Below are 17,318 nucleotides of genomic sequence, written 5' to 3'. Positions count from 1 at the left end.
TTAGACAACTTCAATTGTTACTACTACTACCAAAAAACAGGAAATTTCGGGAAATCATGGAAATAGCAGGAAATTTCTTGGTAACAACTGCAAATTTCTTGGAAGGCTCGGAAATTGTTCAATAATTTTCCAATATGAACTTTATATTTGCTTGATTACATGGTGCCATCTACAATTGTGTATGCCCACCTCGAATGCCATGCTTTCTGTGAAAGACAGTGACAGGCGACAAACAACTTCAAGTTGCGAGACAATTCGTTTAAGTCCGTTGAAACTCCGACATCATGTGATTATGTTGAACTCTTGAATTTCCCAACACGGAAATTCATTGTTCTTCCTTCCCACCACAATGTTTAACTTGTCCTTGACAAACGGTGTCCTCCCTCGTCGAGTTACAGCATCCTCCCTCCCTCGTTGACGAACCGCGTCCCTCGACGAACGGTGTCCTCCCTCATCCATGATCGGCGTCCTCCCTCCCTTGAAGAACGGCATCCTCCCTCTCTTGAAGAATGGCTTCCTCCCCCCCTTGAAGAATGGCTCCCTGCCTCCCTTGAAGAACAGCTCGCTCCCGTGAAGAATGGCTTCCTCCCTTAAAGAAAAGATCCCTCCCTCATCGACAAACGGCTCCCTCGTCGACAAACGACTCCTCCCTCAACGAATGGCTCCCTCTCTCGGCAAATGGCTCCCTCCCTTGACGAAAGGCTCCCTCTTGACAAATGGCCCCCTCTCTCGACAAACGGCTCCCCCGATGAACAGTGTCCTCCCTTGACGAACTGCTCCCTCACTCGTCGACGAACAGCATCCTCCGTCCCTTCTTGACTGACAGTGTTTCTCCCTCGACGAATGGTGTCCTCCCTCCCTCGTTGATGAACGGCGTCCTCCCTCTCTCGTTGATAAATGGTATTCCCCCTGCCTTGAAGAATGGCGTCTTCCCTCGCTTGTCGACAAATGCATCTTCCCTCTGTTGTCGACGAACGGTGTCCTCCCTACCTCATTGATGAACGGCTCCCTCCCTTGAAGAACGGCGTCCTCCTCCCTTGTCGACGAATGGCGTCCTCCCTCCTTTGAGTCCTCCCTCCTTTGAAGAATGGCTCTGTCCCTTGACGAACAACCGTCCTCCCTTCCTTGTTGGTGAATGGCATCCTCCCTCTGTTGATGAAAGATGGACAGTCTCTTATTCCATAAATTTGATATACTGCAGTCATTACTATGTAGAATATTAGGATATCTTGTATAATGTAGTAGTGCAGACAATAAACTTATTTTTTCGTAACACAAGTTCTGTGTAAAAATCATGCAATATGGTATTAAAATGAGCAGAATGTATGCCCCCCCTCTAGGAATCTGCAGACCCCAGGGGTTGCTACTGAGGGCTGCAGATCTGCTCCGTAATTCTAGGGAGCACTATGAAGTGGCTATGTGTTTCTATGAATGGCTGCAGATCTGCTCTGAGATTCTAGGGAGTGCTGTGTAGTGGCTGTGCGTTTCTATGTAGAGCTGCATAGAACGCGCAGGTGACTGTAAAGGTGATACCCTTTTCTATGGTGCTATGGCACTACACAGCCCTGCCACGTGCTGCCTAGCTCACCCAGGTTTTGCTGATGTATGCTCACAACTTCTCAGTACCTTCCTGCAGTCCATTTTGCTTGAGCATGGACTCGATTCAATACCTACGCATTCCACAAACAAGCTCCACAAAACCGTTTACAAAACAGTCAACTTCCCATGGAGGTAAGTAGGTTTGTATTTTCGCTTTTTTGCCTTATGCTCACCAACTGCTCAGTACATTCCTGTGGCCTGTTTCACCAGAGCATGGGCTCATCTGCACAAGTTGTCAGGACCTTAATTGTTCTACCTTCAATGTAAACAAGTTGAGTTGCATGAACATGAAAATAGAGGCAATGCATTCATTCATCAGAGTCTGGAAGCTAAATAGAGCAATATATTAGCCACAAGCTATATCAACGACAACCTGGATAGGGCTAAAAGACAGTAATAATCAAGGAATGGTCAAGTAGACTAGGAAAGTCATGTAGGCGAACCAAGCAGATGATCGTGGGAAGAAATCACTTTTGTGGGAGAAAGTCAAATTTCAGCGTTACCGCGCTGAAAAAAGTCCTGAGATCCTGGGTAATAAACGAGTCTCTTTGTAAACTCAGAGGACTCATAACACACTCAAAGCATTTGGACTGGCCAAGATGACGACAAGCAGATGGCAAAAGTAGAAGGGACAGTCTTTGCAGAAGAGGACACAGGAAACGTGACAATTCGGAAATATCCGAAAATGATTAGTGTTTGAAAGTCCGGTTCGGTCCGGTTTTTTGATGCCCAGGGGCTTTAACCGTAACCGTAACCGGTCTGCCTTTTCCCCAGAAGTCAAAAGACCAGACCGGACCGCAAAAAGACCGCAGACCGCGGTTTTTTGCGGTCTATAGACCGGTTTCGGTCTGCATCGGTTTTAACCGGTTTATGACCGGTCTTTAGGCCAATATTTTAAAATTATGAATCGGTAAATTTATTAACATCTCTAATAGCTTCAAAACGAGCCTAAGAACGTTAAATTCCGTTAGGAATTGGTGCTTCTATAAAATAAGTCTGGTACATCTATTATTCCCAAAAGTAATTTACATTTTAATTCATATCTCTCTCGTTTTTTTACCAAATCGTACGTTCTTGGGTGCGTTTTAAAGGGTATTTAAGGGGCTACAAAAGACCGGTCCAAACCGGTCAAGACCGGTTCACGTTAACCGGTTTTTTTGCGGTCTTTACATTTCAAAAATAAAAGACCGTAACCGCAGGTCCGGTCTTTTGCGGTCTTGGTCCGGTCTGGTTACGGTCTTTTTCCAGTCACAAGACCGGACTTCCAAACACTAAAAATGATGTACTTCCGTTGCGGGCTACCTTCAAAATCAAAGGTAGCCCGCAAGGGAAGTACATCATTTTTGGATACTTCTGAAAACTCAACGTCAACTTCTGCTTGCTAAGTACAAACTCTGTTGTCATCGTCTTGGTCAATCCAAACATGACACAGAGCATTCTGTGATGCCACATCCATAGTGTTGTCATCGTCTTGGTTAATCCAAACACAACACTGTCAACACAGAGCATTCTGTGATGCCACATTAGCATTGTCATCATCTTGGTCAATCCAAATGCAACACACATAATGCCACATCCAAAGCAGGTGGTCTGCTGTGCACTTTGCTGTCTTGCACTCTTCGTCGTCTTGGCCAGTCCAAATGATTTGTGCAATGTATCTATCTACCACATCTTGTTTGTTTTCTTTGCACGCTCATTGTTGTCTTGGCCAGTCCAAACAATTCAAGTGCCACGTCAAAGCGAGTCTCTTCATAAACTCAAAGAACGTGTTACACATGATCAGGCAGTGGTCTATATATGGTGATACCATCAAAACAGATCAGAACACATAGATTAAAGTTTTAGATCTTAGTTATCGGATCTTATTCTTTTGATAGTTAGTTCAGTCACATGGGTCCAATAACAACAGAACAGCCGGACGTGACAATCAGTCGTAGTGAACGGGTCAGCCGGGGCGGCCGGTTTGATTGCCATTGTTCCATTGGCAACGAAGCGGCCGGTTTCTGACCCTGGCAGGGTTTACGCTCCCGCGGCGGAACCACTTTTTCAACCGACGGGCTCTCAGCCCATCCTGATGGAACTACAAAAAAATTTAACTGGGGCCTCTCTCCCCTTACTTACATCCATCTAGATCTGTAGCATAATGTATCTTAATCTTTATCTCATCCAACTCCTGCAAGATAGTCTCCATATCAACCAAAAACTGAATTTTGTCCCAACAGGGAAACACTCACCTTGTAGTTAAGAAATGAAAGCTTTTCATTTAGCTACTCACACCTTGTCTACTCATTTGTGGCTCCATTGGGGTGTCAAACTGGAATTGATGGTTCTGTTGGGGATGTCTCTGTCAGGGTGTTTGACATTGAGATTGAAGGCGCCACGGGGGATGTTTCCGTCGGGGTGTTTGACATGGAAATTGAAGGTGCCGCAGGGGATGTCACTGTCGGGGTGTTTGAGGTTGAGATTGAAAGCACTGCGGAGGATGTCGCCATCGGGGTGTTTGAGGTTGAGATTGAAGGTGCCGTGGGGGATGTCACCGTCGGGGTGTTTGACATTGAAATTGAAGGTGCCGCAGGGGATGTCTCCGTCAGGGTGTTTGACATTGAAATTGAAGGTGCTGCGGGGGATGTCACCATTGGGGTGTTTGAGGTTGAGATTGAAAGCGCCGTGGAGGATGTCACCGTCGGGTTGTTTGAGGTTGAGATTGAAGGCGCCGCAGGGGATGTCTCTGTCAGGGTGTTTGACATTGAAATTGAAGGTGCCATGGGGGATGTCACCGTCGGGGTGTTTGAGGTTGAGATTGAAAGCGCCGCGGAGGATGTCTCCATCAGGGTGTTTGACATTGAAATTGAAGGTGCCACAGGGGATGTCTCCGTTGGGGTGTTTGTCATTAAAATTGAAAGCACCACAGAGGATGTTGCCGTCGGGGTGTTTGAGGTTGAGATTGAAGGCACTGTCGGCAATGGCCCCATCAGGGTGTTTGACATTGAAATTGAAAACATGACCTCCACAATATGGTCATCTGTGGCATGATCTTGAATACGTCAAGTTAGCAGAGCACTTTATTGACTGTGGCAGAGCATTTGATTGACACTGACAGGGAATTGAGAATTCAAAATGTTGACTCCCGCAGGGCATTTGATTGACTCCGACAGGGCATTCAAAATTCAATGTCAGCTCTGGCGAAGCATTTATTCAAGATAGAGGAGTCAATCCACTACAGCATTTTTAAGCTGGTGCCCAGATCATCCATCCATGTGAACTGAAACATGCAATGGCTTGGAATATGTGATTTGCAGAAACAAGAAATATATTGTCAAGAAATCAACACACAATATCGATGAAAGGTCCTGCTAGTAGCCATGACAAATCCTCATAATACAAAAGAAAGATCCACTGAATTGGAGGTCAGATAGTTGAGGTGTGCACCATTTAGTTTTTAGAAGTAGAACAACTCTGGCAGCCCGCCTTACCAAATATGGGCCAGCGGCAACCTAATATGGAAGGAGCGCATTATTCACACACCATCTGAAACTACGCACTGCGCCGCGCTCATTGGCGATGCAATGCGCCAACAAAACAAAGACATTGGGGGGATCCCAGAAAGGAATAGAATCATTTGGAATAGTTTTCTCAGTGATTGAAGAAGTTTTTGTGAACAGACCTCGGAAAGAGCTATTTGGTGCATGAATCTTTATACAAACCAGTTGCACAACATGCCATTTTGCATACATCAAGTTATATATATTTTTCTTCCCTCACAACTGCTTCCCCCACCTATCTGAATTGATTCTAAAGTATGTAGGCTATATTTGGGGAAAGTATGGGAGCATTTCAACAAGATTTAGATAGTGAAAGGAAATAAGAAAGAATGTGGTTTCATGTTTAGAGTCATATTTTCACCCTTTCAAGCTCCAGCTCCCCCAAACCATCAGAAAACTGCTTTGGAGCAGGGGATATATATTCTGCCATATGTTAACTATGTATAAGAAAGGCTCAGATGTTGAGATTTGGTAGCAAAGTATACAGAAAAGTCAACAATATCATGTTGTGAGATATTTCATGCATTCAACCTCATTTCTCCACTATGTGCCAAAATTCTTTTCCAAAGTAAACTTGAACCTATTTTACAACAGTTGTAGTATGCTGGAAAGATGTATTGAGAAGCTATAACAGTACAGCTCATTTTTTTCCCCCACAACTCCGGTGGGGCATTTCATTGACTCCGTCGGGGCATGTAAAATTAAATATGTTGACTCCTGCAAAGCATTCAATACACTCCGATGGGGAATATAAAATTTGAATTGGGTGGGAGACAGTTGATTGACTTTCATGGGGTATTTAATTCACTCCATTGAGGCATTTAAAATTAAATATGTTAACTTCTGCAGGGCAGTTTATTCACTCCGACGGAGCATTTTATTGACCCCATCGGCGAATTTAAAATCAAATATTTTGACCCCGCGGCGATTTAATTCACCCCGACGGAGCATTTTATTTACGCCGTCGGGGCTTTTAAAATTAAATATGTTAACTCCCGCGGGGCAGTTTATTCACTCCGATGGGGAATTTTATTGACCCCGTCGGCGAATTTAAAATCAAATATGTTGACCCTGCGGCCATTTAATTCACTCCGACAGGGCATTTTATTCATGCTGTCAGGGCATATAAAATTAAATATGTTCTCTCACAGGGCACTCCGACAGGGCATTTTATTCACTCTGTCATGAAATTTAGAGTCAAATATGTTGACCCCCGCGGCGCATGTAGTTTACTCCTCCAGGGCATTTTATTTACTCTGACAGGGTATTTTAAATCAAATATGTTGACTCCCATGGGGCATTGGGTTCACTCCTCCAGGGCATTTGAAATTGAGTATGTCAACTCTGGCAATGCATTTACAATTAAACATAATAACCCCTCAAGTCAATCAAATTCTTCATGGAGTCAAAATAGTCAAATTTAAATGCCCATGGTGGTTGACATACTCAGCTGTAAATTCTCTGCCAGAGTGAATCAAATGCCCCATGGGAGTTGAAATAACCGCCCCATTGGAGTCAATCAAATGCTTAACCAGAGTTGACATATTCAATTTCAATAGATGTCATTGATTAATATTATGGACACAGGTAATTTACCATTGGAGCAGGTTGGGGTATATACAGCATGCTTTGCTGACCAGCAGCTGTGTGGTAGAGCAAGTAGCTTAGGGTGGAGGTTTACAATTAGCTACTACTGATAGAAGCAAACAGTACAACATCAAAGCAGGTAACAGTATTACAGTTGTTCTAGTAAAGATTGGGGAACTATGGTGTGATGCCGACAGGACACCCAGAAGGCTGCCGTAGGTAGCTGCCGCGGCAAGAGACGCCGTGCCTGCAAGCCATTTGTATGCATCCGGCTGGTCCGTTGGTAAAGGGATGTTTTGGAAAGTCCGGCCGGGACCGGCTGGCCCGTTCATTACGAGTCATTGTCATGTCCGGCTACTATGTTTGGTACGTGACACAGTGACTGATATATGTGCTTTTGACACATCACAGATTCCTATGACGCACGAAACTTTCCCCCATCAAATGATCGGGAAATGTTCGTGCGTCATCATTTTTCTAACCTGCTCATGTGGCTGTGTGTAATTCAGTTTATTGGTGGAATGGTACATTGCTGTCTTGGCTAGTCCAAACACAATGAAAGTTCTCTGTCAATACCCCTTCGATTTTCATGATCTTGAACTCGTTCGGATACCCCCACGCTCCGTGAAGACGCTCCCCAAAACCGTTTACGAAACGGTCAAGGTCTCATGGAGCTAGGTGAGTTTGCATTTTCGTTCTTTTGCCCTTATGCTCACAACTCCCCAGGACCTCAATCTGCTTCGTTTTCTGTGGTCGAGGGATCGTTCGGATACCCCCACGCTCCGTGAAGACGCTCCCCAAAACCATTTACGAAACGGTCAAGGTCTCATGGAGCTAGGTGAGTTTGCATTTTCGTTCTTTTGCCCTTATGCTCACAACTCCCCAGGACCTCAATCTGCTTCGTTTTCTGTGGTTGAGGGCTCGTTTGGATACCCCCACACCCCCTGAAGAGACTCCCCAAAACTGCCTATGAACTAGTTGAGCACTCTTGGATGTATGTTACGTTCTATTTTTGTCTTTTTGCGCTCATACCCACCAACTGCCCAGGACCTTCTCATGGCTCATTTTGCATAGCCTTGGGCTCATTAGGATACCCACACACTCCGTAAAAATATGCCACAAAAGTTGTCATGACCTTAATTGTTATATCTTTAATGTAAAGAAGTATAGTTACATAAATGTGAAAATGGAGGCAATATATTCATATATTAGAGTCTGACAGCCAAGTAGAGCAATACATTAGCTACCACCTACATCAATGACAACATGGATAGGACTAAAAGCAGGTGATAACTAAGAAATAGTAGAGCAGACTGGCAAAGTCGTCAATGTTGAGCAGGCAGCTGATCGTGGGAAGAAATCACTTTTGTGGCAGAAAGTCAAATTTCAGCGTTACCGCGCTGAAAAAAGTCCTGAGATCCTGGGTAATAAACGAGTCTCTTCGTAAACTCAGAGGACTCGTAATAACTTTAGTTTTAATGTACTCGATTTAGATAATATCAAGGGGGTGGTGGAACATGGAATTTACATATACAGTTGCAAGAAGAATTAAGGCTGTAGTGCTCAACCCCCTCCCCTCACCACCCCAAATCCAGTATGTTCTTCCCACCATCCTATGTTTTTCTTAGAAGGAACCATCGGTTATTGGCAGCCATCACCTCCGAACATTGTTTACCAATGACAGCGACAACCTTCCATGGTTCTCCACGCTTATTGAAGTCATCAACTGACCTGGCCAGCACTGGCGCCATGCCAACCACCTATGCACCCAACGTCGACTCCAGGGTGTCACACCCAGGAAATGTCTGTGTATGCCACACACATCAGGACATATGCAAGGTGTCAAAATTTACTGACTGAATATGTGTGCAACTTACCAAATTAAGCTCAAAGGGTGCTCTGGTAGGGTTGTAGACCATTTGAATGGACTTCATTAGAGAAGGTCACAAAAAAATTTAAGGCCTCTGATGGATGCTCCCCCTGCAACCCTATATCTGGGATCCACATTCTGCCACCCCCTTGGATAATATATGAATAAATTTTGTTTGAATATGAATTTTTCTGAATTTTCGCTTCATAACACAATTTTTTTTGTAAAGAATGGATGAGAAATGAATGAGATACACTCATTTATATAACTGAAGCTATGTTCTCAGCCACTCAGGCCATTTTACCCATGGATATATCCATACTGTGCCTTATCTGACCCAAGGGTGGGAAAATCCATGGATCGGGTATGGTTAATACCCAGGTGTATCCATGACAGCCCCTATTATGTTGTTGTCATAGTTGCTGGTGGTGATGGTTGAGAGAGAAAGGTGATGTGATATGTCACATATGCACAGGATGCATCCAAGCACATGTCCATGAGTCATGTGACTCATCACATGCATCAAGCCTGGGACTAGTCCTGTCTGAAAATCCTCAGGACTGTCTTCAGTCCTCAGGAATGGACCCTCACAGGACTGAAAAAATTGGCTGGTACATCAGCCAATACTCAGTCCTGGGACTGTGCAGTAATCCTCATGAATCTGTGGGGGACAATAAAGACCACTGGAAAGGCTTTGTTTTTAGTCAGTTACTGCAACTCTCAGATAGTCATCACAATCTTAACTTGTATAAGATATCACAGGGGTCAATTGTTACAAAAGTTTTTATAAAGATCTTTGAACAAGTGATTGACTTCTGTGAAGTAAGAGTTTATAATTGCTATATCTTCACTATTTTTTCAAGATCTTCCAACAGACAGTAAGTAATGATCAGCCCACAATGCTGTAGGGTGGAAGTCTCAGCAATGAATATGTCATATACAAACATCACAAGAGACTGAAACTGAAACTGAAACTGAGTACATAGAATTTTTGCTTTTCCTTAGTATCTACATCACTCAATGATAGACATGTTGAAGAAACCATTGGTATAGGAGATGTAGCAATCCACTGAGAGAAATAGAGATGGTGAAAGAGAAGAAATAAAGCAGATAGATACACATACAAAACTTGACAATTTGCAAAGAAATGGGCTCATTGTAATCTGGATAGCTGTGTCTCACTCTATATATTTTGAAGATGAATATTGAGTAAGTGGTGACAGCAAGAAAAAAAGCATACCCTCTAAAAATGGGAGAGTTGTATGACACCAAAATATCTGATATAATAGAAATTGGAGTTGACTTGCCCACTATATATTGGAAATAAGTGACCTGGTTAAATAATGTGAAGAAATACATACTTCCTAACAAAAAGAATGGTTGAAAAGGGAGCTGGAATCAGGAAATGGATCAAAGACATACAAGCTACAAAACATGAGCATTCTTCTATAACAAGAAATAAAAACATACAATCTGAGTTAGAATAAGCATATATTAGGGTGATTGAAATGAGAGTCAATGGACAACCTACAGCCTAAAAAATGAAGTGAAGAGATGTAATAAAAACTGGTCTATGGAATGCTTAAACTTGACTAACCTTCTTAAAAGAGATTGATTGAAGATTAATCACCTGATAAAGAATAATGACTGAATAGATACAGATTGAAAAATGAAAGATACAAAATAAAACTTACAAGATATGCAGGGGAGACCACATACTTTCTTGAAAAAAGTAAGGAGAGATAGTGTCATAAGAGTAATTCATGGCCAAAGGCAAAGAAACTCACCTTCTGAAAAGAAGCACCAAAATATGTGTTACAAGAAGAGTGCACATCAAAAACCAGGCCAACTCACAAGCTGAAACAAGACAGGCCACAGTCAGTCTCACCAGAAGAGTGCACATTAAAAACCAGGCCAACTCACAGCTGAAACAAGACAGGCCACAGTCAGTCTCACCAGAAGAGTGCACATTAAAAACCAGGCCAACTCACAGGCTGAAACAAGACAGGCCACAGTCAGTCTCACCAGAAGAGTGCACATTAAAAACCAGGCCAACTCACATGCTGAAACAAGACAGGCCACAGTCAGTCTCACCAGAAGAGTGCACATTAAAAACCAGGCCAACTCACAGGCTGAAACAAGACAGGCCACAGTCAGTCTCACCAGAAGAGTGCACATTAAAAACCAGGCCAACTCACAGGCTGAAACAAGACAGGCCACAGTCAGTCTCACCAGAAGAGTGCACATTAAAAACCAGGCCAACTCACAGGCTGAAACAAGACAGGCCACAGTCAGTCTCACCAGAAGAGTGCACATTAAAAACCAGGCCAACTCACAGGCTGAAACAAGACAGGCCACAGTCAGTCTCACCAGAAGAGTGCACATTAAAAACCAGGCCAACTCACCCGCTGAAACAAGACAGTCCACAGTCAGTCTCACCAGAAGAGTGCACATTAAAAACCAGGCCAACTCACAGACTGAAACAAGACAGGCCACAGTCAGTCTCACCAGAAGAGTGCACATTAAAAACCAGGCCAACTCACAGGCTGAAACAAGACAGGCCACAGTCAGTCTCACCAGAAGAGTGCACATTAAAAACCAGGCCAACTCACAGGCTGAAACAAGACAGGCCACAGTCAGTCTCACCAGAAGAGTGCACATTAAAAACCAGGCCAACTCACCGCTGAAACAAGACAGGCCACAGTCAGTCTCACCAGAAGAGTGCACATTAAAAACCAGGCCAACTCACCCGCTGAAACAAGACAGGCCACAGTCAGTCTCACCAGAAGAGTGCACATTAAAAACCAGGCCAACTCACAAGCTGAAACAAGACAGGCCACAGTCAGTCTCACCAGAAGAGTGCACATTAAAAACCAGGCCAACTCACAAACTGAAACAAGACAGGCCACATCAGTCTCACCAGAAGAGTGCACATTAAAAACCAGGCCAACTCACAAACTGAAACAAGACAGACCATATCAGTGTCACCAGAATGGTGCATATCAAAAACTAGACCAACTCACTCCCTGTCAAAGAATGGCCAGAGCATGTGTTTTAGAAGTGTGCAAAATCAAATGCAGGAAAGCATACATCCTGGAATAGGGAAAAGCAGATCATGATCACAAGAACAGTGCAAAAGAAATGGAAAGGGCAGACAATGAGTTATCAGAAGAAATAATAATCAATAGGTGAACAACTTACTCTCTAAGACATGGTAGGTAAGTCAGAACAAATTTTTTTCAGAAATTTTACAATCACTTACCCACTAGAAAAAATTCTCATATCCATACAGAGACAATGTGAACAGACCATATTACCAGCTGGATTGATAAACAAAACCCTTAGCTGTAAAAGTAGCACAATGAACTGTTGATACTTACTTGCTGAAAGAAAATAGATGGCTGATGATAAGATGTGACATATTATGTGAAATAATTGCCCACCAACTAATGACAACCATAAGAATATATAAAACTTGAACAATTTGTAGACATACATTCTGCAAGAAAAAACAATAATCAGAATGACACTCTTCTTCTCTTGATAATTTCTTTGTTCTTACCTCCTGTAATTTATGTAAATCACTAATAGCAATAAAATGTTGTGATGTCTTGGCTTACATTCTGTAAAACAGATCAATGTTTTATTATGATACCTTTTAGTTGCTGTTTATCACCACATACCTCCTATTGACCTTACAGATTAACTTGTGAGTAGCAATATGCCCCTGTTACTTACTGTCTGTTGGAATATCTCAATAAATTACTGAAAATATCTTTGTTATAAACTCTTACCTCATAGAAATCAATGACTTGTTGAAACCTCTCGATGAAATTGTTTCCAATAATTGACCCTTGCAATGTCTTATACATGTTAAGAGATGATAACCATATGAGAAAATTGCAATAACTGACCTGAAACAAAATCTTTCCATTCTTCACACAGCTTAAGATCCCTTCTCTTTTATCAGACCTCAAAGTCAGCAGAGTATTATACCATGTTTTCCCCTGAAAAATTAGTAAGTTTTGAATGAGAGTTACCAAAGAGGTCATAATTGTTTCATCCAGATTTGAACTGTGCTCCTGGAATCCCAAAAGAATATGGTGTGGCCAATTAAGGCAAGCATACTCAACCACATCACCCTCAAAAAAGTCTTTTGGAGGATATTTGACCAGATGCTGCAAAGACAGTATGGCTAGATGAATGTGTTGCAGAGGAGGATTGATAAAATATTGCTTTGATCGTGATTGGATGGCCAAAAAATCCTGGAGAGATGTGTGATAGAGCATAATTGCCTCATCATCATCTCCAGGAATTTTGATAATGGACTGTACTTGCAATAGCCCACAAATGACCTCCTCACACTGAAGAGAGAGGAGAGAGCTGAGAAAGGAAATGGATTTGTTCTCTGTCAGAACCATGATTGTTCCAAGAATCTGACAGAAGTCTTCTGTCCAAGAAGCAGAAGAGAGGACTTGTTCATAGAGTGAATCTAGACCATTGGCTCTTGATGCCAGAAGTTTTTGCAAGGCCCTGTGTGGCATGAGATCTCCACCAACACATTGGACCAATGTAGTAGCAAATGTGAATGAACCATCAGCCTTGTCAAGAAGTGTAGTAAGATCTCGAGCTGATGGCCAGGGTTTCAGTATTCTCTGCATGATTCGCCAATTCTGGTCATAGATAGAATCAAATGCCCTCCGAAAATGTACTTCAATGTCTGGACAAGCATCAAAATCCTGTAGCTCCAGACGGTGTAAAAAACGAGCTTCAGGACTATCAAACTTTTTTCGAATATGTTCCTCTACCCTGCTAGTGAGGAGAACCCGGAAAGGAAGATGAGCCCCCCCAGAAGATGCCCTGAGCAGGACATCAATGAAGTCTGCCATCTCAGCTTTATCATCACATTCATCAAGAGCATCAATAACAATCACAAAGCTATAGGAGATTCGTGAAGTATCGAGATGGATTGGCTCTATGACAAGTCTTTGAAGTCGGTGAGCCATAGAGACAGTCAACCCAAGCAGGGCTGGCTCATTCTCAAGAGCACGTTCAATAGATGACTTTGCACCAGGAACAGTGAGAGAGATCTGATGGGCAAGAGTAGGAATCAGGCGAGATATATGGCTGCGTTCACCAGCCCCTCGCAAGAAGAAGAAGCTCCCTAAGAGGCGGCCCTCTAATGCATAGCGCTCCGCAATGGTCTGTGCCAATGCCGATTTGCCATAGCCAGCTGGTCCGTTAAGCCAACAGACAACAGCTCGTTCATCATTACCATGGCCATCGAGCCACCACCGGATCTGAGCAATGACCTCCAAACGAGTCCCAGGGTCACATCGAGCGACGTGACCTGCGCGAGTGTGTGTAGCATTGCTGACAGGACTAAGCAAGCTGGCTAGACCTACATGTCATCAAATATATGAGCGGTATTAATGGATTGTAAAACTTTGACGTACTTGGAACGGGCGGAGGGCCATGAAAAACAACATCGCGGCCGGCGTTTATGAGCTGTGCTCTTCCGGATATGGTGGTTCCGGTAGCGTTTTGCAGGAGCGCGGTGGACGACGAAGAATCCATGAGTGAAATGATGTGTTGTAATATGGAGACTAGGAAAGTCGGAAGGCTAAAGACGTCGATAGGTCGGGTGGTCGTCGTAGTCGATGAAGAAGAGGTGATCAGTCGGAGATCAGTTGTGTTGAATTCGCTGTCGGGAATCTAATCGGGCGACGAAACTCCTCACACAGAGCCTGTTCTGCTCCAAACATCCAACGTCAACTCGGACTACCGAGCCAACTCTTGCAACCAGCCCCCGCGAGTTTCCATTTTCCACCGGCGCACTCAAAAACTCAGTCTTAGAAATCGAGTCGCCACCGTGTAGCGGGTACTACCCCGCGGATCTCTTCGTGCTGCAGTGGATTCGCATTGCAAACGGACTGGAGAAAATCTTATTCAAGCACTCCGAGACGACTCCCCTCCTCAAGTCCGAGCTCGATTTCGAAGTTGAATTGGAGCTCCTCGACGACCGCCGCAATTCGTGAGGAATGTGAACGAAGACGGTGGCGGCGAGGGTTGAGTTTTTCCTGTTAGTAGGACAGGAGACGATCTCGATGGTCCCCCGGATGGATGTCGACCCCCTCAATTTCAGCAGACCTTTCTTGGCAAGTCTCTCCTATCACAATCCATGCCAACATCTGTTCTTCTCCTCCCACTCATGCTGTCTCATCCGCAATGCCCTATGAGCGCAATCTGACCATAGTCCTTGTATCTCGATCACCGTATCGTCGACTCATTTCCATCGTCTCCGGGTACCTCTGCCCTGGTCATAGCCACATCCTGTCGGCCGTTTTTCTCAAAGACTCTGGGAGGCACGCTCACAAGAACGTCGACTCTCTCTACATACCCTGTGATTCAAGAATTGACATCCGTATGCCCTTACAAAACCCAAGGAAGCTTCTCCGACCTACAGCCACGGCCCGCGGAAAGATGACCACTCTTCGCTACTCCACCTCTGAATTGCCTTTCACTACACAATCTACGGTGTAGCAGCTCAACCCGTTTATAGCCGGTCGTGGTTGAAGGTTTTGATTGGGCTCAGACCTTACCAGTGAACTGTGCTGGAAGGTTGAGTTTTGTCGAGGCCTTCGATGTTCATAAGTGACGATGTTCACAAGTGACGACGATGCTTAAAGGAGCGCTCGCAGGCAAAGGGAGGCTCGTAGTCCTCAAATCCCAATAACTTGAGCTCAAATGGCTTTTGAATCATCGGCTGACATTTTATTGCGGGGACCTCCCGACTAAGTGACTCTTTTTGTTTCCATCATGGCGATGGCTCACGAATCTATAGACGGCTGGGTCTTAGAATGAGAGGCGCGTATCGACTATCCAGAGTCCTACGTGCTTCCTCTGTCACAAGATCAAGCGCGAGGTCTACCGATTCTATCGGCTTCTCTACGGACGACAGCAATCTAACCTCTGTAATTCTTTCACACATTACCCCGCTACAGTCTCACCTCTCATGTCCTGGTCTGTTTTACTGCCACAACACAGGGACACAAGCCAGCACCGAACGCCTTATGCTGGACTCGTTGGGACCTTTCACGAACTACGGATGCGCAGCTTCGAGGTCTCGTAGCCGACTTGGATGTTATTGGGTTGCCGCTCGAGCTATTGAAGGACTTGACAAGGAGATTGCTGTTCCACAAGCAGTGATCAAGGACGTTGTGGACTCGTGTCATTCGGATATGATGTACATCCATAAGTTGCGTCGGCCTTGTCGGAAATTTCCCAGGCACCTGATAAGGCTCTGGCCTTGCAATGTTGATCGCCGACATAATCAGGCCTTGCCAAAGTGAATCCAACCCTTGCAAGCCCTTGTCATTTCACGGCAAACCTGATGAGATGATGCCGGGAAAATCCGGGGGGCGGTTGCCTTACAAGGCGACCAGACGTCTGATGTAATGATTATTTCCACGTTACAAGCTTGATGATCTCGGGTAAGGTGTGATAAGGCAAATCGGGTCTGATAAGATTAGTCCAGCCTCGTAACATAGGCTCCAATTGCCTCTGCAGACAGGTCAAGGCTATGAACCAATTATTGATTTTTTGTGTGTCTTATAAGGTTACCTGTATCCTTTTGATCATTTTCAGCTTAAAATGATACCACATTCCATGCAGAGAGTAAAGATAATGCTGTTGTAAGGTAGGCTTGAATACTAGATATATGGACGACCTTGGGAAGTTTCTTATATGCCTTTGTAGTGTAGTGGTATGTTGCGACTACAAATTTGTAGTCTTCACGTGAGGATCGCACGAGCCTCGAGGTTTTTGGTTCAATCCTTGCTTGTTGCCTTTTAATTTGCCACGTAACATTGTTAAGTCTAGACTGTGACTATTTATAATTTGGATAACCTTATCAGGCCTGATAATCTGATCTTATTAAGTTAACCCAAAACTTAATAAAATAACTGCAACGTTGTAAGCCATTATTAGGTTAGGGGTGCCTTGGGTGCCTAATAACCCTTATTAGGCGCCAGGGAAATTTCCGACACTGCGCGCGCACTTGCAAGCATCGTAGAATTTTCAGTCAATCCTTGGCAATTGTAGCCCGTCGTATAGCCATGTAGTGACTACATCATGTACTTGAGAAACAGAGTCAATTGTCTAACTAGCATGATATCCATCTAACGCCCATCACAAGCAAACATCAACGCCATCCTCCTTTCTTCGAAAACTCACGAAACCAGTCAAATAACTCCTTTCAAAGCCCCTCAAAAACCCCATTGAACTATCAGTCGAAAAACTCACAATAAAACCTGTCCATAATGCAGAGAACAATCTCAACACCCCCGGATCAGAGGACACCTAGCTGTGTAGTGCGAGGTGCCTGTCCAGAAATTCTGCAAGAAACTCGCAGACTCGGTGCTAGCTGAAGAGAGGACGGAGCATCTTGGTTCCGTTCGGGAGCTGGTGAGTACTTACTTGGGTTTGGTGCATATCAACGACATGACGTATGTCCTGATTCTGTCTAGTTGTTCATCCCTTTGGCCATACGTCATGAGGCCCAATTCTACACCAACGCGCATTTCGTACCATCTTAGTCCCTCCTCCGCCTCTGACCCCAGAAGCCAACCCACCTGCGCCATACAACTTTCAAACGAGCAACAAACAGTGTTCGGACGGCAACTCAAACACGCCGTTAAGCTAGGGAGCCCATTGGTGAT

The 17,318-nt window shown here is 44.2% G+C and overlaps 2 protein-coding genes across 2 annotated transcripts; one reads left to right on the top strand and one right to left on the bottom strand.

Moving 5' to 3' along the window:
- Window positions 1-3,908: 3,908 nt before the first annotated feature.
- On the bottom strand, window positions 3,909-4,427 carry LACBIDRAFT_239538 (uncharacterized protein; the record flags this gene model as incomplete). Its single annotated transcript, XM_001887203.1, has 1 exon — window positions 3,909-4,427. One exon carries the CDS (start codon window positions 4,425-4,427, stop codon window positions 3,909-3,911), a length of 519 nt encoding a protein of 172 aa, XP_001887238.1.
- Window positions 4,428-14,897: 10,470 nt separating this feature from the next.
- LACBIDRAFT_310081 (uncharacterized protein) lies at window positions 14,898-15,950 on the top strand (the record flags this gene model as incomplete). The annotated part of the gene is made up of 2 exons (XM_001887265.1): window positions 14,898-15,392; window positions 15,443-15,950. Exon 2 carries the CDS (start codon window positions 15,459-15,461, stop codon window positions 15,948-15,950), a length of 492 nt encoding a protein of 163 aa, XP_001887300.1. The 5' UTR covers window positions 14,898-15,392; window positions 15,443-15,458.
- Window positions 15,951-17,318: the final 1,368 nt, after the last annotated feature.

The sequence above is a fragment of the Laccaria bicolor genome, genomic scaffold, assembly GCF_000143565.1.
Source record: "Laccaria bicolor S238N-H82 LACBIscaffold_43 genomic scaffold, whole genome shotgun sequence".
In the NCBI taxonomy this organism is placed as follows: domain Eukaryota; kingdom Fungi; phylum Basidiomycota; class Agaricomycetes; order Agaricales; family Hydnangiaceae; genus Laccaria; species Laccaria bicolor.
This window is presented reverse-complemented; position numbering and strand designations above follow the sequence as displayed.